Genomic DNA, 25,861 nt, shown 5'->3' with positions numbered 1-25,861 from the left:
GGTAATACAGCACCCTAGTGGGTCACGTAGTTTTGTATCTAGACTGCCTGCCTCCATTGTTTATCCCCTCTGTGACCTTGCAAAGGTGCTTAACTTCTTTGCACCTCAGTTTCTTGAGGCTAATAATCATATCTACTGGCTAGAGCTGCTGTGAAGGTCAAATGCATGTAGAGCAGTGTCAAATATTTGGTAAAAATCTCAACAAACACTAGCTGTTATTATTTCCTACTATGTACTTGTCACTGTTCTGGGACTAAAGGGGCATGAAAAAGCCTGGGCTCAGAGAAATTTAAGGGTCTCCGGCAACCGTACATTCTCCTAGGTTGCTCTAACTTAACATTATTTTAGGCACATTACAAGTTAAATAGATTTTGGTGCACTGATTTGGGAATCTCACCTCTATTTATAAATGTGCTCTGGGGTTCAAGCAACTGACTTTCAAAAGACCCTTTGGAAAGCTCATTTACTGAGAGGAGCTGAGTAGACTGGAGACAAATAGCACTCATTTCCCACACTAATGATGAGGCTAGCAAGGGTCCCTGCTCACCCTGAGAGAGGGGCTTTCTCAGCCTGTGGAGGTCCCAAAGTGGTGGGCACCATGGGGATAAGAAATAAAAGGAAAGGGAAACCATTTCCTGTAATAGCACCCCCTGGGCAGGGACCATCAAACTGTGGTTGAGTAGTTTGTCTGCATTTGAGAAACTGCACTCTATCTTGGTTATAGAAAGGGTAAATCTCTGTTCCCATTCATTTCAAATGTTGGTTAAGCTAAATGGTATAATAGTTCATTGGGGGAATCCTCAATCTAGAAATCAAGAGTAAGGCTTTTGGAATTAAGGGGCCCTTGGTTAAAGCCCAGGCTCTACCACTCTATTAGCTGTGTGATTTAAGAGTCTTCATTTCCCCTTTGGTGAAATGCAGATAAGAGTGATACCTACTTCATGGGTTGTTAGAATGAGATAATGGGTGTAAATCACTTTTAGCATAATGCTGGCATGCAGGCAGCACTTAAATCATTGTAGCTATTATTATTTCATTTTTTTCTAAAGTTGCAAGGTCTCTGTTGATAGGACTTTTGAGAGAAAGGAAGCTGGGAAAGGGTCAGGGAAGACCAACAAAGGAATCATGCCCACCACCTGCCCATGACTGAGGTTCCTGGGACCAGTGATGTGAAGCTCCCACAAATGAGGCAGGTGACCACAAATGGAAGGGGCTCTCTCTCCCATAGTCAGGCGGGTTTTTGAGGTAGACACGTGGCTGCTAAGAATTTAACAAGTTTCTGGGTCGGTACCAGTATTCATGCATTACCAAACTAAGGGAAATTTTTTTTTTGCATTTTTGCATTGGAATGTATGCACCATTGGAGGATATATGTCATCTAATTTAGGGAAATGCTGATATGACCAGTGGTTCCTCTAACTTTGCGCTACCTGTTCAGCAAATTCTGAAGTGTAGCCTTGTCACAGTAGTAAAGAAGTCATTGTTCCAACAAAATACATCAAGTTATTCCAACCCATTTAATAATTTGCACATTAGCTGTTTTGCTACATGGTAGTAAAGTAGATATGGTTAAGTTGTTGATTTCCCTATTGACCAATCATATTTTTAGTTGTTATCGTTGCTAGTTGCTTAGTATCTCTCTGTTCAGTATCAGAGTTGACACATTTTCCCACATTTTATTGTCATGTCTCCTGCTACTTACTAATACTATTCTTTTTTTTCTCCCCAAAGGACATTCCTCAAACCCTAGCACCTACGGATCCTTGAGTCTCAGCAGCTCTTCCAGGTCAGCTACCTGGGAGTTGGAAAGCAAGAGTTGGCAGAGATCGAGTTTAAAATTAGCTATGATGGACATCACATTGGAAGTTAAAGGAAAGGTGGGAATGGTCTGTGAAGGAAGGCCTAGAGTATTGGCTTCCTGTGCCTGACAGGAAGTAAAGGAATGGGAAGGATTAGCATTAGGGAGCAGAGAGGAAAAGCAGGATACAACTTAGAGAATTTACTGTTTCTAGAGACTTTGGGACCCTGAAATGACCATAGCAGTTCATGACTTAATGTTTCTATCTAGGCATCAGTTTTCTCATCTTCAGAGTGAAGACAACGATCTCTACCTCGTGGTGTTGTTGCAAGGGCGAAATTGGAGAAATGAGTGTAAAGCACTTCTTACGGTAACTGGCATATTGTAAATGCCAATGAATGGCACCTATTTTTTCACAGTGTGCTCTTGTCCTGCCAAACAGGGCATATAAGCCCCTCAGTGGAAACTAAAAATCTGGCTAGAAAAAACAGTAAAGAGTATATAAATTTGTTACCTTGATAAGAGACCAATTTATAGAGCATATATTCCCTTATGGCTGAATTTGGAATAAACTCTTCTAATCCATGGGCTCTTTTCCCTGTTCCTGGAAAAATTACGTTCTAAGCAGTTTCACTTCCCTGTGACATTTAATTAATAGAATCAGTAAAATGGTATTACAGTTCAGCTTAATTGAATAGCTTACAGTAATGTTTTGAGGACAGCTTTAAAGTGAAAGACAAAAAGGTAGTTTTAGTCTCTCTGCTTTTTTAAACAGGTGGTTCTCAAATACGTGCATCAGAACCAGCCAGCTGCAGAGCTTGTTGAAACACAAGATGACTGGATCCTACCTGCAGAGATTCTGGGGCCAAAGCTTGAAAATCCCCAATTTAAGCCAAGGCTGTACTTTCAGCCATGTTGGTACTGGGGCTAGAAGATCCTACTTGGCAATGGACTCTTAGATTTCCTTTTAGTTGGTTAAGCTATAGGCTATAGCTGCTTTATGTTAAGAACCTTTTTTCTGCCATCAAGAAAAGTTTTTAGTCCAGAAGGAGTACAGGAAATAATGGGCCCTTGAACATATTTTGAGGGCACCTATTAAAAAAAAGGTGTTGGTGTTATACCCTGATTAAGAGCTTGGACTTTGGAATTGGGAAGACAAAATATGAGACCTAGCTCTGCCACTTTTTGGCTCTCTGAGTTCCTCATCCATAAGTGGGGTCAAGGATACCTATCTTCTTGCCAGGTTTAAAGAAGGTAATGCATAAACATTGCTTAACAAGTGTTAGCAGTTTTTTTTCCAAGGGGATGTAAAACTCAATTGTGCCTAAGACTGTGATTACTACTGTTCATATTTGTTCATTAGAACCCGCTAGAAAGTCTGAGCATAAGGTAGGTCCTTTTGCTCTGAGGTCTAGGGCAGTTAGACTCTGTCAGTCCAAGTAGAAAGGGATTTCCAAAGGAATCTCTCACAAGCTATTTGGTCTCTTCTAGACAATTTAGACTGAGGAGTTTTGTTCTCTAAAATGAAATATATGTAAAAAATTTTTAAAAATTAAATATAAAGAAAATAACCCCATCAACTACCTGCCAAACAGTACATGCCACTGAAGTTAATTAATGATTTAGGGTTTAGCATTCATTACTATTAAAACATGAACTACTTCGCCTTGTTTAGAGCACCTTAGCGTGCAAGAAAGACCTTAGAGGTTATCTGGTTTAATCCTTTCATTTTACAGATGAGAAATCTGTGAGCCTGTGAGGTTAAGTGAGTAAGTTGCCTGAGGGTATGTAACTACCCATTTAATTTCTACTGGAGTTGATATCTAAATGCTCTCAGAAAGAATGGCTTATGATGAACTATTCTAAAACCACAATTACTTTAGTTTCCTGCAACATGTAATTGGTTTATCTCCAAACACCTTACATAAAAGGTGAATTCATTTAGCTTCTTTGGGTAACATTATGAAACAAATTTATCTGGAGGCATTCACCAGGAAGTTACATGGAATAAAGTTAGCCATTTTATGAGTGCATGAATGAAATTGGTTCATAACCACAACATAAGATTGGTAATACATACTTTAAAAAATTTCAGGTAACATGATCATGGATGTATTCTATGGTACGGACATTGGAGCTGCAATGTGTCATTTTTCCATATGTATAAGCATACTCTGGACTGGTTTCTGAGAAAAATCTTGACCCTTTACTAAGTGCTCCTTTTTGCAGAAACAGGTTCACTTTCTGTACAGATTTCAGTTGGTTAATTTTTGATAAAAATAATTTCAATTCATTTTCTACATGATTGGTTAAAGTATAGGATTTATAGTCCATATTCTCATCAGAGAATTTAGCTTCGAACATTCAGCTGCCAAACTTATGAAAAGATTGGTGATGAGAAACATATATGAAACTTTGCCTGAAGGTTGTGTAGTTCATTCATTATTTTAGAAATTCTGATAGCAACAACAATAATAGAAATTAAACATTTACTATGTGCTGATTACTGAGTCAAGCCCTTTCATGCATTATCTCATTTAATACTCACAACCAGTGTTTCTCCAACTTCAGCATGTATCAAATCACCTGAGGACTTGTTAAAACACAATTTTTTTCTGATTCAGTAGGAGTCTGAGAATTTACATTTCGAAAAAAAATCTCAGGTGGTGCTGATACTACTGGTTCTGGGACCATGTTTTGAAAATTACTGCTTACCACAAACCTAGGAAGTAGGTATTTCAGTCTATATTTTACAGGTGAAAAAACAAGAATTGAGGTTATGTAACTTGCTCAACACAGCTAATAATTGGCAGAGTTGGGATCTGAAAATTTGCTTCTTTGATTCCGAAGTCTATTTCTGTGCTAGATGGTTTTGCAATAAGACATTCTGTCTGGACAGAATAGTATTGACAATATTTTGTAGCCTAGAAATAGTATAGGACTTTATCACTCCCAACACTGCGGTTCAAATATGATTTAAAAAATTTATATGTTGTGAGATGGTTTTAATTGAAGCCAGACTGTTGGATAGAATAATATGGCCCCAAAGACGGAACTTACCATGGAGGCAGAAATAGACTAGACTGGTGAGCAGCTCTCCAACACCAAAGGCTACGGGATGAAGGGGAGTGTTGGTTCTAGATCTGCAAAGTGTCCAATAGTGGAGTTTGTCTTCTCCAGCCATCCTTGTTCGGGCTTGTTTTTGAAAGAATTGGCTGTGTGTGTGTATAAACTGGAAGAGCTCTTGTGCTTAGGGAATTGTGTTTGAGAGGCCCTCAACTGGGCCTAATAGGGAAGGAAGAAATAACCTCTTGTCATGCCATAGTGTTCTGACTTCCATCTTTATCTGAGGGAACAGTGAACCAGGCACTGGGGACTGCAGGTGGCACCGAAGGGGGTGTGTTGGTAGTTATCAAGAGGCACAGGTGTCCAGGTAAGATCCCCATCACCATGAGATTGCTGAGGCAGTGACCCTCTTAAGTTGTATCAGAGAGGAAAAGAGCTCTATCCTGTAACTGCTGTAAGACTTTGAGTCATAAAGAGCAACTTTATTGCCTGTAATTGAGCTATATTTATTAAACCAGCATTTCATACCTACTTCTGTAGAATGCTGCATCAGCGGCCAGCAGTGATCTTTTGATTTTAACCAACCTACATCCTACTAAGCACCAGCTTCACTGGACTGGCAATGTCCACAGAAAGTTTGCAGGGCTACTGGGATAGGAGTGTGAGATGAGGTGGAGGTCAAAGCTGTTTAGGAATGAGGCTAGAAGGTGGCCCGAGTCCCATCTCCACCAGCAGAAGAGGAATAGCTTGTGGACATAAGTAAGTGTCCCTGGAGATTATTTGAGATCTGTATGGAAGGGGAATCCTCCATTTCCTAATGATCTGACAGGTGAAGCCTCAGTCATTATATTTCAGGGTGTTAAAGTGAATTATTTTGTGCTCATTTGTACTTCCAGGTTGATGATAACTGCCAACACAACAGTCATGTTAACATTTAATCCTGAATCAGAGCAAGAGCTCTGGCCTCTAATTCTGCTTTGGTGCTTGATGTCTTCACTGGCCTTCTGAGTAATCAGCATGATTCTCTCTACATGAACGGTCAATTTGAAATTTGATCATGCTTTCTTCTTGGCTTTGGCTGCTAGAACCTGAGTCAGATTTGCCACTTATGCATAGCAAATGAGCAAGACCTATCATGCATTACCAGCACTCATCCAAATGTGAAAATGACTTCGTATCTGGGACTTGGTTTGCTATGATTACTTAGTTGTTAACCCTGAACTTCTATCTTTTGGAAATATTGCTGAGCAAATTTTAGAATTCAGATACTTCTCTAAACTTTTCATTAAGAACTTAGCAATTCTGTTCTCTAGTTCTGGAGATGCTACCAAGACTTTGTTGATTACCTTTATTAAGATGAGCCCCCTGTGTTAGGTTCTCACAGGTGGAGGACAAGCCCTCCAAAGCACAAAGATCAGCTGTGGGCCAAGGTAGGGAAGTTTCAATTAGAAGGGGAAGTTTGGCATGGCTGATATGTCTAGCTCACTGTTTTAGACTAATATGATTATCATTTTGATACACTGCCATATGAACATAGTAGTTGAAATCTTCCATTAGATACCTTGTTGGGCAGTTTTAGCCAAATACCCAAGTGTGGAAAAATGAGACAGGTTCTTTAAGAACTGGATTTCATAGGTACAGTAGGATATATAAGACAATGTCCATTCACTGCGACAGCTTTCAAAGATTTGGCAATGGCAGCAATATTTACTACACAGAGGCTGGTTAACAGCAACTGCTCTAACATCTTCAGCTAGAAATCCTAATGTTATTTACCTACCTACCATAATACAGCTAATCACTTCAACCCTACAAGGTAGGCTTATATTATTCTCATTCTAGGGATAAGCAAATAGGCTCAAAGAGGTTGGCTGACACAAAGCAAGGCAACCAAGTGGGAGAGCCAGTGTTCTGCTAACTTTCCAAAGTTTCTACTTTCCCTATTATGGCCATGCTCCCTAAAGCCAGCAGTAAGCCAGCAGCAAAATTACCACAAGATTCCAGTCTACTTAAGATTGTTCAACCGTTTCAGCAAAAATCAGAAAGGGGATAGTGGTTCCCTGAGACTGAATAAAAAGCAAGGGGCAAGCTAGTACTACAAACATCCCCAAAGAATCGCAAAATACATAATAGAAGATAGAACAGTAAATAATGCCAGAGTCACTTAAGACTGAGCTTGCTTTTAATTTTGCAGGGTTTTTTTTTTTTTTTTATCTTCCTCTTATAGATTATTTTTAACAGAAGGCTAAGAATGTTCAGCTGGAAGCCCTCCAAAAAGAAATAATTTTTTTATACATTGCTGATAAAAAAGTGTAAATTGATAAGTCTTCTAGAAGTCAAAGTGGCAGTAACAAAAGCTTTTAAGAACTGGCATACTCTCTCCACTAGCAATTCCATTTTCCAAGTATTCATCTTAAGGAAATATTAAGAACATATAAAAAATTTAGTAACACAATGTTCTTTAAAGCAGTTTATTAGTGAAAAATTGGAAACCTAAAAATCAACAGTTTAATAAAATGTGGCACATATGATGGAATACCATGCAGCCATTAAAAAATATGTAATACATTTGACATGTCAGGATAGTCGTGGTATTTGTTAAGAGAAAAAAAGTTACAAAACAGTATGTACAAGTTGATCCCATTTAAAAAAAAAACTATAAATGCACAGCAGAGTGTGGAAGGTTTACACCTAACTAACAGTTCTCCCTGGATAGTGGTATTATCGGTGATTTTAATCTTTTAAACTATATTTTAATTTTTTTCCTTTTTACCAACACATTTATGACTTGTTATTAAGAAAGCATTAACAATTCTTAAAAAGTCTTTGAACCAGGAATGAGAGAGGAGCTTAGTAACCTGAGGAACAGGGATGTGCATGTTAGTCTGATACCACTTTAATGGTTTGTCAGAGTGCTTTGATATCCAATTGTCACTGTGCTGAATGGAAATGTGGGTGATAGAAGTGCTCACCCTTCTTCAGACTAAGGAATCCATTCCTAGAAACCCTCCACAGGAAGCAAGTACTGGTATTCTAAGCAATATTTCCCTTACTTAACTAAGCATATGCTGTACCCTCACACCTGCTTGTAATATAGCCCAGAAAAGTTCCTCTACACTAGAGAACACTGTTGTTAGTGATGGTAAAAAAGGCAGGAATTTCTCAAGTGATGTTAGATAACAGGCTTGAAGGTAAGAGTCAAGTTTTCTTTGTTCTACTGAAGAGGTTCTCTACCTTTATAACTACCCAAATGGCTTGTAAAAACAGATTCTGGGCCCTATCCCCAGAGTTTGGTTCAGTAGATAACGGTAAGGCTTAGGAACTGCATTTTTTTTCATTTGACAAGTATTTATTGAGTACATACTATGTGCTAGGTCTTATGCTAAGAGTTGGAAATTTAACTGGGATCAAAATGATAGTCTATCTCAGGGAGCTTACATTTTAGAGTGACAGATATATACTAAACAAATAAATTATAAAAGTAACTATATAATTTAGGTTAGCACTAGAAACAGTAAAGATCAGAAGGTAGTTTTTATCTTAAAATGTTTTCTTAAATGTTACATGGAAGAACTAAGACTAGTTCTATATCCCCTTGCAGACAAAAAAATCAGTACAAATAAAGGTAGAAAGTACTTGGAAATATAAATTAGTATTTTTAACAAGGTCGTAGGTGATGCAGATATTGCCCACCTTGGGGGCTCACACTGAGAACCACTGCCCTACTAAGTAGACTTTCTAATTAGGACAGAATGGAGGAAAGGGCAGGTATGCTCTTAGAACTTCCTTCTCCCCTTTTGAGTCTCATGAGGTAAGTCACCAATTTGGAGGTGCGGAGGCAAAGCTGGCTGTAAGTCAAATTGCAAAGCCGTCTATTATGGCTCCTCTCTTGGGCTTGAAGTGCTATGTACTAGGGCAACATATTGCAAAATTTCAGGCATTTGGGAGGTAGGGTAGAGATTTTTGAGGAATCCTGTCAATGAAGCATGGAGGTAAGCTGAGCTTAAGTAAATGAAGCTGCTGCTTCTTGTCCTGTGCTCCATCATCTTCCCCCGTTTATCTGAGAAATGTCCTCCCAACACCAGCTCCGCCATTCACATTCTGTTTTTTGGTTCTGGTGGAGAATAACGGCAGGCTATAAGGATGGACTCAACCCACCGGTGACCCTGGTCTCAGGTTTCTTATTTCTCCTGTTACTTGGAGTGAGGCACATTCCCATTTCTGGGGCCTAATTTCCTATTATATAAATTATTCTGATTAGCACCATTAAAAATGATTTAACACCACGATTAGATTACTTTGAGGACAAATGCAGAGAAAATCCAGTAACTTTTTTCTGTTTGTAAGAGAGCCTATAATTATTTCCAAGTTTATTTCATTCATATGTGTATCCTTCACATGTTACTCATATCTAAGCTTAAGAGCTTACTTAAATAATTGTTAATTGCACCATGAATGGGCTTCCCAAACTTTTCTTCCACGCCTAAGAATCTTTATGGGCCCTTACCTGAGTAAAAATTAAACCTATGTTTTTATAAAATAAGCAACGCCAAAGTAAATGAAAAACCCCCCGACCAACCAAACAAAACCCCATTAAAATAAAAATCAATAAACAGAAAAACAAACCTACATATTGTGGTAAATTTGTGTTAGACAAAGGCGCAAGAAGCCTTTGAATCTTAACATTATTAAAGGCTACTGCACATTATTAGGCTGCTATAATCAATATTCATTTAATGGAAAGCAGAAGTTTCTGATAAAAATTTACAGACTGTAGTGAGGTTAAACCTAGATCTGAGTCTCATTTAAAGAGGGTGTAGGATAAGATGGATAAGGAATAGAAGAGATTATATATATATGAAAGAGGTATCTCTGGTATTATCATAAACAAGCCTCAAGTTCCAGTAGATCCGGAAGCTACAAGGGCTAACAATGGGAAACTGATATTTACAGAATGTTTCTACTATGTGTCAAGGATTTCCCTAAAAATTACCTTACGAGCTAATATTTGCTATATAAACCTCACAATAACTTTAAGGTAGTGTAATTATTATCCCCATTTTACTAATAAGGAGACAGCAGTTTATGTATCATCTGAGTCAAAGCTCAAAGAGCACAATGTGAGGAAGACTGGATTTGAACCCAGGACCATTTCATTCCAGTATGCATACTCTTTCCTCATTACTACACTATTTCCTATAAACCTGATTTATTGTTGCTGTTTAAGTTGACCTAAATTTTTTGTATGATCTTTTAAAGCCTAAATTTGGACTTATAGAACATAACAGATGGTACTCTTGGCTGGCTGTAGAACTTCCTCTGGGGATGAAAAAAGCTTTGCTCACTGGTTCTATAGCTAACTATAGAACCCAGCATGAGAAGCTTTTGGGTTAATAGTACGGCAATTCATTGTGACTCAAAGCACCTAGTACAACTATAAAATTGTTGAGGAATTTGTCTCAGAGCACCAAAATAAAAGGATAACAATTACTGTTAAAGTGTGGACTGTGAACTAAATTATCAACATGTTTACCATCTTCTTAGGAAGGCTTAAAATACTATTTTAAAACATTCTTTTGTTATTCATTTTTTAAAGTACCAAAAAATATAATTTTGATACATTAACATTCCCTGAAGAAATGAACTACACCTTTGCACTTCTGAACCTTTATACCAGACTGAACTACTTTTAGCTGTCATAATGTGCTACTCTTTTGGCTCTAGGCTTGGCACATCTTTTTCAGTGCCTGAAATACTTACTTTCCAAACCATCTCCCATTTCCCAAATCCCAGAGTTCCCGAACACAGTACCCTATGTTTCTGCTATCATGACACTAATTGTTATGCAACAACTGCTTATTTTTCTGTATCCTCCACTGGTCTTTAAGGTCTGCAGGGGGAAAGACTGTGTGCATGTTGTTCAAATTAGTATCCCCAGTTGATCAGCAAAGTGTCTGGCCCTCAACAAATGTTTGATGAATGAATGAATGAATGAGAATGACAGCGGAAGTCCTAACATGGAAACAATGTACTGATTCGTAGCAATGGTCCAAATAGCAATTTTCTGACTCCAATAATTAGTGTGTCACTAATTATTTATGTGTGTGTTTCATAACTACAGATCTTGGTCAAGATAACTTAAGTTCATTAACAAATTTTCAAAATTTTATTAGTAGGCTCAGAGTAACCAAGTGCATTCTGTTCGCATACAATTTATTATGAGTGTAGATGCACTAGTCCATATTTTTTAAAATATTTGTTGTTCAATAAGAACAAATCCTCTTTACTATACTGCAGTATGTTCTTAACATAGCCAATTCTGATTATGCATTAAATTGAACCAATTTACAATCTTAAAAACATTGTTTACTAAATTGAGCTTGTCCGAGATGTTTTAGAATCTTAACTGCAGATATACCAGAGAAATATGGTAATGCTTTTTAAGGACTAGTTCTGAAATTTAAAATAAACCAATTAGCAGTGTGTAATAAAACAACCCCTCCCACCCCCCCAAAAATAACCCATCAAGATACAGTATTGAAATCATTCAATTTCTGTTAGAAAACTAAGTAAACATGTTATAACTGCATTTGTTTATGGAAACATCCAGAAACATATTAATCATGAAAGAGGTTTATATCATAGAGTTCTTTTTAAATTAACAGCTAAAAACAAATTTTAATTTTATTCTTTGGCTATTAATTATACCTAATAAATGAGTCACTGATATCAATTCATAATAAATTTATTTTACATAAAAGAAAAAGTTTGCCATTAATGAAAAATTCAGTAGAAAACAGTTCTGCTTTAAGTTGGGGCTCAAAAGTAGAAGCTGCTTATTAGTGAAACCTCAGTAGAAAGAGAATTTTGTGAGAAAACATTCTTGGCATAAAAGCTCTACCATAAATTCAGTAATGAAATATTTACCATAAATTTTATTGGCAGAAAGGCCGGTTTCTGATGGCTGCTATTTTCTTTTCAGTCTCTTAAGACACTGACATAAAAGATACTAAACCTGCTTTATTTAGAGTTAATTGTATATAAATACGGTGTAATGATGGATAATCTTTCCATAGTCCACCTATTTAATTGAGCAGTTCTAAGTAAGTAATTGGCACTCTGCCCTTCTGATTTCCCCTTTCCCCCATTAGCCAGTCTGAATCCATTCCAACGACACTGAACACAGTGATCACCTATAAAATAAAATATTTTCAGTTACTATGTTAAAAAAAATAAACACACAGAAAATAATTAGATTTCTATTTAATTTGTTTGAACTATTCACTATCAAAGGACTCTAAATGTCATTGATTTTACTGAAAGTTAAAAAAAATTTTTTTAGAGGCATTTTTAGAAATCTCCGAGTTACTTAATAGTTAAGAACTTTAAATAGTTCTGTGATGTTCTATTTTGTGAAGTAGTTAAAATTCTAAAAAACATTAATATAACCATCTGAAATCTATGAAAGCATTCATATAAATTATTTCCAAATAAATAATGAAGAATTTTCATTTTGTTATACTATTAGAAGGTATGTCAATCTATGATGTAATTTTCTTCTTATACTCATATTACTCACCTCATCTGCCAGAAGTGATAATTCACTACTGTTTGCAGCATCATAATCATACAAAACCCTGGCCTTCCTGCTGCCACTGCACTCCTTAAGGTCAATAAGGTTGGAAGGAGAGGTCATTACTAGGCCACTTGTTGAAGTCAAGGCAGAAGAACCAATCACATTTGACGAAGCAGATGGTACAGGTGCCACAGAAGTCTGATTGTTGTTACAATGATAATTGGATGGAAAACTGTTGAAAAGAAATAGGCTGTTTATTTCCAAGTGACCAAAGTTCCTAACTATCACCACCTGGTGGCAGTGTTTACTTTCTACCAATTGCCACTTTGGCTAAAAATTTACAGATGTTAGTATTTTAATGACAAAGTGTGCTGTTTAGTTTATTCCTACTGGGCCAAATATACTAGAAAAAATTCAGGCGGCTTTCAAATATAAATTTTTGAAAGTCTGTTTCAAAGTTATCTTTACAATTATAAAATTAAAAGTTTTAAAACAACAGAATTATTTTTTTTCCAAAAAAATTGAGTTCATCCTTAAAATACTTCCAAAAAGCTTCTGTTTGTTTTATTAATATTTTTCTTTTTATAAATCATTAAATGAAAGCATCAGTGAAAATTACTTAAATATTGGATACTACCACAAGAGTAAAGTTTTCTCAATTTAATTCTTTCGAGAAATATTTGAATAACTGAATTATCCTTTTTATAAATCCAATCCAATCACATTTTCTTATTTGTTAAAATGACAAATATTTATTGAGTATCTACATGTCTGGCATCACCACCACAAGCTAAGAGACAAAAATAAAAAGATACCCTTCCTTTATGGACATATAGACAAATGAGGAGATGGATATTCAAATAATATGACTGATAATTATAATGAAGACTCAATAGGAGAAAAGAGTAAATTGTATAAGTTCATTTTGTCTTCTATTTTTTAGGAAAAAAGACAATAGTTTTATTAGAAATTAGTGAAATCCCTGTGATTAATGTGCTTACAAATATTTTAAGAACAATCACAATTTTCAATTTATTGTGAGGTTACTGTTTCTCCAAGAACACTAAATGAAAAACAGCATAAAACAGTTGGCCTATAATCAATTCTAATCCAACTATTTCTAATGAAAATTCACATTTAAATATTAACAAATCCAAGAAGTTAATATGCAACAGGCCTCATCTGGTAGGGTGGGTGAAATTCACGCCTCCATAGAACAGAATTTCCTTCTTCCCTTTATGACCATGTGACATCTGGAAATCACAGTTGGCCAGGAGCAAATCTCCTTCACCTCTAACTTCTCTAAATCTTCTCTATAGCCCCTGATGCTTGGTTTTTATCTCCCATACTCCTTGAAACCACTGAGCCTAGAGATGGGCAGAATAGGAGTTGTACGTTCTTTGTTACCATTTCTACACTTTTCTCCCTAACCAATCCTTCGCATTCTTTGAATTTCAAGTTATTCAACTATATGCTACCCACTATCTCCTACTGCAATTATCTACAGAGGCCTTATTCCTTTCCCTTTGTTTACAGAAGATTGTAGCTCCTGGCTCACTGACACTATATCTTAATTCTTGAAGTTTTAATATCCATATAGATAAAATTCTTCTAATACTTTGGCCTCTCAGATCAATGAATTCTTCTCTTCAAGTGATCCTGTGCCCGACCCTAGTTCAGCTACTCATTCTCACCACCTCATGTAGACTTTATCAATTCTAACTATAACCCTACCAATAATCATAACTTCCAATATCTCATTCATTCTCCAACCACCTTTTTTTTTTTTTTAAAGTACTCTTACTGAAACAAGTGGATCTATGGTCCTACCACAGACCTAACACCAATGATCCCACCAACACATCCATCACATCTATGGTTAATTATAATCACCCCCCATCCCCACCCCGCATATGCCATCATCGCCTATGCCCCTTACTTCATTGTACTCATTTGGTAAAAATCTCCCTATTTACCTACTCAGTATCCACATATCAACTGTGAGAGAGGAAAATACAAAACCATGTTGTCTGGTCTAACACTCAATTTATGAGTAGGAACCTCAAGTGGGTTTGTAATGCTGCCTGGAAATAACACATTTCTCCAGTCCATTCACTTTCCATTCTCCTAATTACAATTTACCCTTTCATCCAATCTCAAAATTCCAACACTTGTCCCCTACCTTTACACTCAGCTGATAAATTGCTTCCTTTTTAACTGAGGAAAAAAAAAGACAATTAGGAAACTTCCATACTTTTGGTCATTTCTCCTCTTACTACAGATGAGCTGTCTATATTCCTAAGGCTAGTTTCTTCACCTGTACACAAAATCCCATCGTCTTTCTCCTTTTAAGGATATCAACACTAGCAATTCTTCCTTTTCCCACATTTTCTTCATTTACTCTATCATTTTCAGCTGCTTACAAAATGCTCTTATTCTCTTATCTTAAAAAACAAACAAAATTCTGCTAGACCCCACTTTCTCTTCTGGCCACTGCTCCACCTTTCTGTTCCTCTTTAAACTGGAACTCTTTGAAAGGCTTATCTAAACTTACCTTCACAGCTCCTCTTCTTCCATTCTCTTACAATACAAACAACTTTTGCCCCTACTGTTCCAACAAAACTACTCTTGTCAAGGTCATCGATGACTTCATTGTTCTAAATCCAATGGTTCATTAACAGTCTTTATTTCACTTGACCTATCTAGTGATCACAGTGGGTCACTCCCCTCCACTTTCCTACATCTTCTTCATTTGACTTCCAGGCCACACCTAGTTTATATCTTACCTCACTGGTCATTACTTAGCATCCTCTTTAGCTGATTCCTCAGCTCTCTGTGTTGGAGTACTTCAGGGCTCAGCCCTCAGTCCTCTTTTCTCTACCTGTACTTACTTCCTTGGTGATTTGAACTAGTCTTACAGATTTAAATATCCTTGATATGCTGATGACTCTAAGTTACATCTTTAACTCACTCCCCAAATTCCAGACCTGTATATCATAAAATTGGATAGCTCCAGTTAGATGTTTATATTTAATAGATATTTCAAACTTAACATGTCTACAACTGGGCTTCTGATATATATGTTGTGCCCTTCCAAACCTACTCCTCCATGGCATTCCCTATTTTAATAAACCATAAGTCCATTCTTTTAGTTGTTCAAACCAAACACTTGCAGTATCTTGACTCCTCTAAGCCTCATATAAAGTCTGTGAACAAATCCTACCACTTTACCCTTAAAATACACCGAGTTTTAACACTTCCACCACATCTACCACAATCACCCTGACCCAAGCCACCATCGTCTCCTGAGTGACTAAATTATTCCAATGGGTTCCACACAGGTCTTTCAGCTTCCACACATATCCTCTAACACTGATCCTCAACAGAGCACAGCAAGAATGATCCTGTTAAAGGCTAAAATCAAATCATGTCACTTCTCAGTTCGAAACCCTCCATCTCTGAGTAAAGGCCAAAGTCCAAACAGTGCCTTCCCAAGCACTTATGTGTTCTAGCTCTGTCTCCTCAATTCATCTCCAAGCAAACCCTCCTTGCTGATGCTTGAATATAACAGCTGTGTTCCTTCCTGGCTTCAGGGTTCTTGTATCTGCTGTCCCGTCTCCTGGAACATCTTCTCTCAGATACCTCATGCTTTGTCTTCCTTACTGCAAACCTCTACCTCTAACCAAGGTATTTACTGTTTTTTCTCCATAGCATTTATCACCTTCTAATATACTACATAATTTACATACATACTGATTTTCTACTCCCCTTTACCCTAAAAAGAATGTAGGTTCCATGAAGGCAAAGATGTGTCTGTTTTGTTTCCGTGGTATCCCTTATGCCTAGAATTGTACATTTTAAAAATTAAAAGCAAATGTTTCTCTGATGGATTAAAAGGGTTCTAATAAAAAGAATGAATTTCTAATTCAGGTTTCACTCTAAAGTTAAGAACACATTTCCTAGTATCCCTTTCTCAATGAACTCAGTCCTCCGCAGTAATTAAATATATACATTTCTGAAGATAAAAAAAGCCCTCTCTCTCCACATATGTGGTTTTTAAAGTTTCTAACCACGTAATTTTACTTTCAGATTTACTAGTATATTTAGCCTTTGTTTTGCCACTAAGATATACTTTTGTAAATTTGGAGGAATTACTGGTACAAAGAAAAGCAAAACAAAAAAATACTAACAAACCAAAAAACCCAAAAGGCCATTTTCACCTTCTAAGACCTTTCGCAGACACATTTAAAAACCTGTAGATTTCCTACCACTGTAACTTGATATGTTAAAACTTCCCAATTATTTAAAAATAAAATACATTCACTAATCTTGTGACTAGTGCTTCTGTTTCCTCATCTATAAAATGTGGATAATAATAGTACCTACCTCACTGGTGTGAGGATTATAACATTATTACATATGAGGTGTGAGAAGAGTACCTGGGGACCCTGAAGCTCTTCTTCAGTGACCGTTGTTGTTCAGTTACTATTGCTACCAAAACCGCTATTACAACCATTCACATTACAACCTGGTTCTATTCCTCGGAAACAGCTCTTGAATTTGTTAGTGTGGATCTGGATAATTTTCAAGGTCTGCATTTGAATATTTCTATACTGTTTTAAAAAGCATAACCCGAAATAAATTAAAGGCCTAAAATTTTCCCTACTTTCTCTATCATTGGTCATTACAGTGATATAATTTTTTGAGGGCAGAGACAAGCTAGACTTTCTTCCCTAGTATAATATATAATACCACTGGTTTCACTTTGTAATATTTGAGCTTATCCTAAAGTGTAGCAGTAACTAGTTTTTATTGAATGGCTGAGTTTCAAGCATTTATGTAGCTGTAAGCAGAATGCAAGTAGGAACGGTAGTAATAGCAACTCCTCTGCTACATTCCCAGAGTATTAGGACAAAGTGAAAAGGAAGTACTAAGGCTTCTTGGGCTTAAAATAGTTGTAATGATGTGGTAATTAAGTGATGTTCTGCTTTCAGATATTATTACCACTAATAAAACTTCAAAAATACAGTAGTATAAATCTTACTAGAATAATGGTATTAGGCTATCTTTAAGGTCTAAAACTGGTTTTGTGAATGTGCCTAATTTTGTTCTAGGTTTACTTTTAAAAGATTGCAGAAAGGAACGCCAAAGTGGTGAGATTTTTTTTTTTCCTTATTCCTTGAAACAACTTCTCTTGATATGCCTCCTTAAAATGTTACACATCATTCCCCTGCTTTAATAGTGCCTCACTATATAAACTGCAAACTCCTTACCATTACTTACTTTAAAGGGCATCCATGACATGACCCTGCTTCACTCTTCTAGCCTCATCTACCATCCCATTTTTAACTTGAACACCAATGCTCCAACCAGACTGAACTACTGTCAGTTCCCTAAACTTGCCACACTCTGCTTTCCTCTGGCCCTTTACATAAATGTTCTTCCTTTGTCTGAATATTCATCCCTGCCCCTTTCTTCATCTAGATTATTCCTACTAAAATAATTTCATCTGTGAAACTTTGCTAGACCCACCTGAGTCACAGTTAGATGTCCCTCACAATCACCTGCACTTCTACCTTACCATTTATCACATGGCCTGTCCACTTAAGTCCTGTGTTTCTACTTAGATTTTAAGTGTTGTGAGAGCAGAGACCAAGTTTGTCCTGTACATCATTTTATTTCCAGTGTCACTTGACAAATAAGGAGCTCATAAGGACAAGCAATTTTGCCTGTTTTATTTGCTGATATAATCTGAGAGTATAGAACAATTCAATAATATGTGAATTTTAAATACTGAATGATTATTATATAGGTGTTCAATAAATATCTGAATGAATGATTGAGTTATATGCTTTATGTTCTATTATTTTGTGTTAAAGTGTATTACCACACTCAATAACATCAATGAGCTTGAAGACTTACAGGATATTTTAAAACCTTTTTAAAAACAGTGAACAAGTAATGAATAAGAACAAATTAGTTGACCTCTAAGGGCAACTAAGTGTCAATATAGCTATCTTCTTCAACCAATTGCAAAACTATTCAAGAGAAAAGTGAATTTTAAACACTTTTAAAGCTTTCTTTATATAGCACTAAAGAGGTATTCACTTAAATTATCTTCTCATCCCTGTTAACATTCTTCTGTGCCAGAAGAGCTCAAAATGTTTCTGTAACCTCGAGTATGATAATTACTCTCCTTAAAAAGAAAAATCTGATTTTAAGCAAGCTAATAAAAGCCTTTACTTCTTCTAATCTTCACTTCTATTATTAGTTCATATGCAAAAAATCTGAATTTCTTTTCTTATCAGGAATTTCATGTGTGAAAAGGAAATTACCACCTTCCCAGTTGTTTCTGGAGGTCTAACATGTACTGGTAACACTGTGCATAGTAAGTCATCTGGGCTTCTACGAAGTCATTCAGACATCGGAGGTGATGGGCCTGTAAAGGAAAAGTTACAGTCATTTCTTAGTTCTGTAATTTATTTAAAATGGCAAACACTAATGGAATACAAAATACAACACTGTACTCAGGGAGAATCACTAGTATCTAGCATTTTACTACAAGGCTTATTAAGATTGACCTCAGTCAATAGTGTAATAACAAACTGTTTAGCCAGCAAAAACCAACGACTGTTTGATGATGGTGGGAGAACTAAGTGATGAGGTATAAACAAAAATTTAAAATATTTCTTCATCTATCTTGGAAAGCACCACAATTTAAATTTCTCTGATAAATGACTAAAAAGGAAGTTCAGTTTTTCCTCCTCAAATTGCCTTAAGACTATAAAAGTCTTTTGTTGCAGATGAATTTCCAAAGAATGAACACTCACGTGTGTACTGCTGATTCCCTCTAGTAGAAGTCTGGTAATCTCTGCCTGACGATCAAATTCACTTTGAGTTATTCTTAATTCCTGTTCAGACTTAATTAGAACACAATTTTAGAATCTCATTAAGGGACTTAAATCCATTTTATGTACATTCGTTTAGACCACTGAAAAATTCCCCTAACCCCAAATGATAATCTGGCAATTCCCTGATTCTGCTTTGTATCTAAACTGGTCCTTGGTTTCTAGACTTTAGTTTTTCTATATTACTCAATCTAGAAAGAATTGATTCCTTACCAGTACTTGACTCAAAAAAATCTATTAATGCCAAAGCTTAATGACATACACATAAAAGCCTAGGAAAAACTATGGGATAGTCAATATATTTCCAAGTATCAGTTTTGCTATATTTTATCATTTTATAAAACTTTAAAATTACCATTTACATGTATAAAATATTTCAAAAAATTCTCAGTTATTACTATCGTCACTTTACTTTGAAGTTAAAGATAGTCTTTAATCGCAAATGAAACATGTCAGAATGAAACCACAAGATTTTGACCTCTTGTGTTTAGTCACTAAACATATACTTGTTTCTAGGTACACTGCTCATAAGTTCCTTCGAAGGATTCTTTGTCCTATATAAATGTTTTTCTTTTTAGTTTTCTTTCTGAACTTTACATAAAATATGCTTTAAGCAGAAATATTACCTGTAAAATATGCTAGGGTTTTTCTGCAAGTTATGGGTGACCTTTAATCACTGTTGTGCTGGTAAACCAGCTCTACAGGAAAAAAAAAAGCAAGAAAGTGTTGCTTTTCATGGTGTAAGTACTGCTACCACAGTTGATTTCAAGCTATCGTGGTGAAGACCTTGGAGCTGGAAAGAGGTGTGTACAATAGCGCACCACTACTAGCTTCAAGTATCTGATCACAGATTTAGTGCTGGGACAAAACAGTTCATTTAAAAAATCAACATGATCTAAAAACAGTAAACACTGGCAAAAATCATCTTCTCAAACTCTGACAAGAGTTGGCTGGTAGTAAGTGAGAAGGAAAATATAAAATCTGACAGCTCACTCAACATAATCAGCTTTCTCTTTCATCAGGAATCATCACTGGTAATAATATCGTTATAACGATATTTTCTACTACCTCTCCAGAATAAACAGCTTCTCTTCTCAAATCGAATAATTATAATATTTTCAAGACCGTAGTAAGTATAAAAACAAGGTCTGAACTCTTTCCTTCACACCCCATTTCTGTCTCCTTCGACCCTGATGGCACTAGTTAAAATGGTAAACCAGTCAACAGGGATATAGCAGCAAAATAATCAGTTGCTATATTCTCATCTCACTGGCAAAAGATTTGGCCGAAGAGACTAAGAATTTTCTACTAGGTTGGATTTATGGAAATAAGCTTGAATTACTCAATAAGTCAAGAATTAACATTAAATTTACTTGACTGAAACCAGACTATATGGTGCTTTGATAACAGGGCTGAAGTAAGCATCATCTGGAAGTTAGCATAGAATGTAAAAAAGTCATGGGAGAAGAAAAGAATCAATGTTTTTTCTAAGGAAAATGTTAAGGACAACCAATCACTTCAGTGTTACATCTGCACTATTTATTGTTCTACTTGGTTGAATACAAAAATGTTTTAATAGAAGTAACCATAGCAAATCAAAAATGAACTTCAGAAGTAAAAGAGTCTAGTTACGAGTAGATCTTTGATAGTACAACTTGATTTAATAGCTGTTAGTAGAAATGGCAGAAAAGTCTACTAAGTGGCAATATTTCTGTATAAGGTGTAAGCAAGTAAGTTAAGTAACAGATTAAAAGTGACTCGGAAGCTTGAATCTGAAGTGGGAATAATGTTTTAAAGCTAAAACATTGAATAAAAAAATATAAAAAAAATATAAAATGATCTTATTAAGGAGAAGTCTTCTCTGAGCAAAATTAAATTATTTGTGAAGAAAGGTACCATATTACAAATCCTAGGAAGTCATTCTTCTGTAAAATCTAGACTTTATATTTAGAAAAGAAAAATGACAGGAAGGAAACAAATCGCATTTTTGAATAAGTTTCAGTGTATGTCTTAGGTAGTTGCCAACAGTTAAAAGTCCCAAACCATTTCTACTTCTGACACATAAAACTGATCTTAATAATTAATTTGAGAGGCTGAGGCTAACAGAAATAAGGTTTAACATAATCAATTTACTTAGGAAGATAATGATCCATATTAGATAGGTAAAAAAGGTTTAAAGAAAAATAATAAATTTAAAGGGTTTTTATTCTGTCCTGCAGAAGATCTCATTCCTGGACTTAATTTTACAATTAAGAGGTAGAATTCTAAGGAAAAGACCTACTCCTTAGAATTACTGTTACTGGGCTAACAGATCTAGAGTATATATGACAGTATAACTTGGATTAGGAAATCAAGAAGAGTTCTTTTAGGATGTAACTTGGAAAAGGGGCAAGAATTTGTTGGTCACAATATCAGGAGTGGGTAACTATAAGCTAGAAATTTAGGTCATGCATTTGCTCTGACAAACTTGGTCAGTGTTACTTTTTCTACAGGCATAAATCTTAAAATAATCCAGGAATATAAAGCTTTTAAATTAAACATTTTTAAATTATAAAAATGACAGAAGTGAGAATTATAGAAGACTGCCCAAATTCATTTTGGTATATTTTCTTAAGTTTTTCTCATACATAAATATTTGTTTCATGAGTTTCTTCCCATTATATCAAATATTTCCCAAATCTGTTGAAACTGCAGAATCAAATCAGAGTTTTTTTGGTGTACTTGCATGCTAACCAAAGTGGAAGAGACCTATTTTTCTTCTTTAACCTATATTCTCTTCTATGTTACTCTGCTACCTTTTCACGTTAGAGGTTCAAGAGAAATCAGAGGCTGGAGTGGAACTATAACTAAGTTGATGAATGGATTCCACAAAGGGGCATGAGAGCATAAGGCAAGAATTTTACATTGGATTTCCAAGTCATAGAATCAATAACTCCATAACCTATGCATGAAACAGACTATATAGTCACCAATACTACAAAGTTAGAAAATAAAAAGTTAAAGTTTGTAAAATTATTAATAGTCAAGGGCCACAATTACCATCTGCCCTCGATCCCAGCACTGTCCTCATCTAAAGGTTAGATTTTGGTAGTTCCTGAACATAAGGAGGAAATGAAAAATGCTTCTGAAGACCTCAAATAACATTTGAAACAAATCTGCATTGAAGTCATAATGTTATTTATTAAATTACTGCTTAGTTATTTGATTTCCCAGCCTAGAAAGATTAGAACTAGTAACACAGGTAGAGGGACATCTAATAGTGGTCATAAGGACAGCTTCTAAAAGTGACAGTCTGACATTGAGAGAGAAGACAACATACTTCAAAAACAAACAACAGATCCAACTGATACACAGTGTAGTAATGGATATTCATAATAAAGACGTTATCTATAAGTAAAACTAAATATATGCTATCCTGTATTTAATGCAGTAGCAAAATACTTTTAAATAAATATTTTCAACTAAAGTGACAGAAAAATTAGTTTGGGTGCTGGAAAGAACACCCTTCAGTTACCTAGAAAATTCATTGTGTGATATATGATATATTCAATTCTCTGAAGATAGAGAACATGTTACCTATGTTTTACTGTCATATGAATAAATCAAATATTTAAATTGTCCTCTGGCAAGGCATTGTAAAGATTACCATGTAATATAAAAGGTATCAAGAGAGTGTCCAAACCACATCTCTGCAGCATTGTTCTACTGCTCTGTGGAGCTACTACTAACCAAATGGATGTAAGCATTCCATAATCATTTTCAGATTTTATAAGATTTAGTAACAAAGACTGTGACTAGCACCATGGTTGTTGCCCAATATTTACTGAACCAATAATTAAATTCTTGTTTCATAATTCTGTAGTTTAATAATTTACTTACTTTTGTCACTTCCACTGCCCAAATCTAGCCAGCATTAAAAATTAGAGAAAAATATAGAGGATGAAAGAAAGTTGGAATTTAACATTTTCTACAACTTAGTACAGAAAAATGTAAATATTTTAATTCAAATGGCATACTCCTTTTCCAGAATCATATTAACAGATTAAATATAGTAACTAAATTAGTGTAGCTTAATATACTGTTAAAGTATGCTTTCACATGTATCATTATCAATTTTTGAATCTTTTATTAATTCTATAAATTAATAAGAACAGTTTTCTGAAACTGGGAATATTTAACCCCTCTTAATTCTAGCTTTCCCATTTTTAAAATGATAGGTTTGGACTAAACGATTTCCACTTTCTCATTTAGGTCTAAAATTCTAGAATTTTAGAAAATTAAAATAAAGGAAGGATAAATGAACATTGAACATTGATATAGCCATTGGGGGATGGGCACAATACACTGGAGATATAATGAATTTAAAATGATCAGACTTAAATACATCTTACTGTAAGTAGATGCTATCGTAGTAAAACAAATGCCTAATAAATGAAACACTCTTGCTAATTGTTTAGAATATTTTTCTTAAGATAAAAAAACCCTATAATTTATACACTAAATTATCAAGACTAAAATAGTCTCACACTTTTCATATACCTAAAGATAGGACAATGGAAGTAAAGGAATGCATTCTCTTGCTATCTAAGAAAAGCTCTAATTAAGCCAAGGGTTCACAGATTCTCTCCCCACCTCTCTGCTTTTAGTTCAGTGATAATGGAATAAAAGCAATTTACTGCCAATTTTTATTATTAACTGTACTGCTGGTGCCATGCCACTTTTATGGATATAATATATCTAGGAGTATAATACCAAACACTCTATAAATCTTTATTGGCTAACTTTATATAAGTTTTTGGGCTATGTTCAGATTTTACAAATTTCTATTTATTTTGTTAAAAAATTAAAATTCTTAACATTTCAGAAATTTCCTCAAATTAAGCTCAATATATACATTGGATGCTATGTAACAATTTTCACTCTCAACTCTTGCCCAAGGCTATCACTATTCTGCAATTTTCTTAAGTGAATTAGCATTGTATGAGGAATGGGCCTTGCCATTACAGAAATACTTAAACTACTGTGGTTTGCTTTGGTCCGAAATTGCAGAAAAATTAACTCCATGTTGAGTTTGGGTGAAAATTAAGGAAACATTGAAGGTACTGAGAAGCAAAATAAATCTGTATACCATATACCTTTCTCTAAGTTAAGTAAATTTTGTTCATTTTCTTCGCCAACAGTGAAAATATAAAGTGCCACCTAAGTTAACATTTTTTTACTGGGTGTGAAAGGCACAATATATTTATGTATAAATTCACATTCTAAAACCTGAATTTGGTATAGCTAATATATTTGGCAATTAGAACATACAATTTCTGTTCAAGTTCCAATATTACTTCTGCTAGTATTCCTTATATTTTTGTTAGATTAATGAATGCATGGCTTCAAATATTTTAGACCTTTACATGCAGATAATAGCAAGAGAAGGCACTTTATTCAAGATGTAGAAAACACAGTAGGCCAACAAACCTTCAGCCATTTTACATGCAGGAAGTTGAGCATGTAAGAGAAATTTACCATATTGTTATCTCCTTCAAGGCGAGCTGAATTTAGTTGCTTAAGTACATAGGTAAGAGACAAAGAACACATTATACCAGTGAACAGTGAAACAAGTTACTTCCTCACAATAAAGAACACATAAACAGGTATAAAACAGTGATAAAATGATTTTCTATTTTAAAAAACCAACTATACCGTTCTATGGAATTTCATATAGTGGTGTCTATTTAATTTTTCTGAAAGACTCAAATTTTCAAAGACAAAAAACATGGTTGATGTTTGATTTTAAATTAGAATAATTTAGGGATAATGTATCATTTTAAAAACTGCCACCAGTACTTACAACTTTTATTAAATTTTCATCTATGAAAGCCCTCTGCCTACCCACAGCTTTCCTATTCAAAGATCTTTTCTATTTTATGAATGTATGATGCCTTAAACCATGTTCTCTTTCAATCAGCCTAGCCAGGTCTTGGCATAGCCTGAAGAAATATAAAAGGCATGTCAACCCTCATATTTTTAATAAACTTTAAATTCTAATATGTGTACCTTTAAGTTAAGGTTACATGATGGTGCTATAAATTCAGGGGTTTTACAAATTAAAGATTTAGAGTACTGTGGAAATGTGTAAGTGGACAGAGGGACCTATTAGCTATGTCAAGTATGAAAATATACTTGAACGTGTATTTTCCATTATATATAGATACCCAAAAGTAACAGAGGTCTAAACTTCTAAATATTAGAGAGCTTTGAAACCAGATGATTTTTTTCTTCCCATTAACAAAACTCTAAAATAATTTTCTTTAAGTTTATATATAAGACTAAGATTAGGTTAATAAATGTCAGTGCCTTAAAATTTAAATGTAGAAGTTATATTTGTTTTTGCTTTTCTGATATAAGTTTTATCCTATTTTCAAAACTATTTTTGTTCATTGTGAAACATTCAAGTAGGCTTCTCTTTTCTGCTCAATTGGTAATTTGAGAAATGCTTTTGATATTGTTTTACCATTCTTC

The 25,861-nt window shown here is 35.0% G+C and overlaps 1 protein-coding gene across 1 annotated transcript in view; it reads right to left on the bottom strand.

Moving 5' to 3' along the window:
* Positions 1–11,593: 11,593 nt before the first annotated feature.
* The window catches only part of SH3GLB1 (SH3 domain containing GRB2 like, endophilin B1), a 36,338-nt gene continuing 22,070 nt past the window's right edge, over positions 11,594–25,861 (bottom strand). The window contains exons 5-8 of the mRNA XM_011355588.2: positions 19,271–19,360; positions 18,779–18,879; positions 12,444–12,672; positions 11,594–12,057 (exon numbers count right to left, since the gene is read on the bottom strand). Coding sequence (XP_011353890.2) covers positions 11,950–12,057; positions 12,444–12,672; positions 18,779–18,879; positions 19,271–19,360 — 528 coding nt within the window. The 3' untranslated portion in view covers positions 11,594–11,949. The remainder of the gene's footprint in view (positions 12,058–12,443; positions 12,673–18,778; positions 18,880–19,270; positions 19,361–25,861) is intronic.

This window comes from Pteropus vampyrus, unplaced genomic scaffold (genome assembly GCF_000151845.1).
Source record: "Pteropus vampyrus isolate Shadow unplaced genomic scaffold, Pvam_2.0 Scaffold22, whole genome shotgun sequence".
NCBI lineage: Eukaryota > Metazoa > Chordata > Mammalia > Chiroptera > Pteropodidae > Pteropus > Pteropus vampyrus.
The sequence above is the reverse complement of the archived record's forward strand: the minus strand, read 5'-3'. Positions and strand labels throughout refer to the sequence as shown.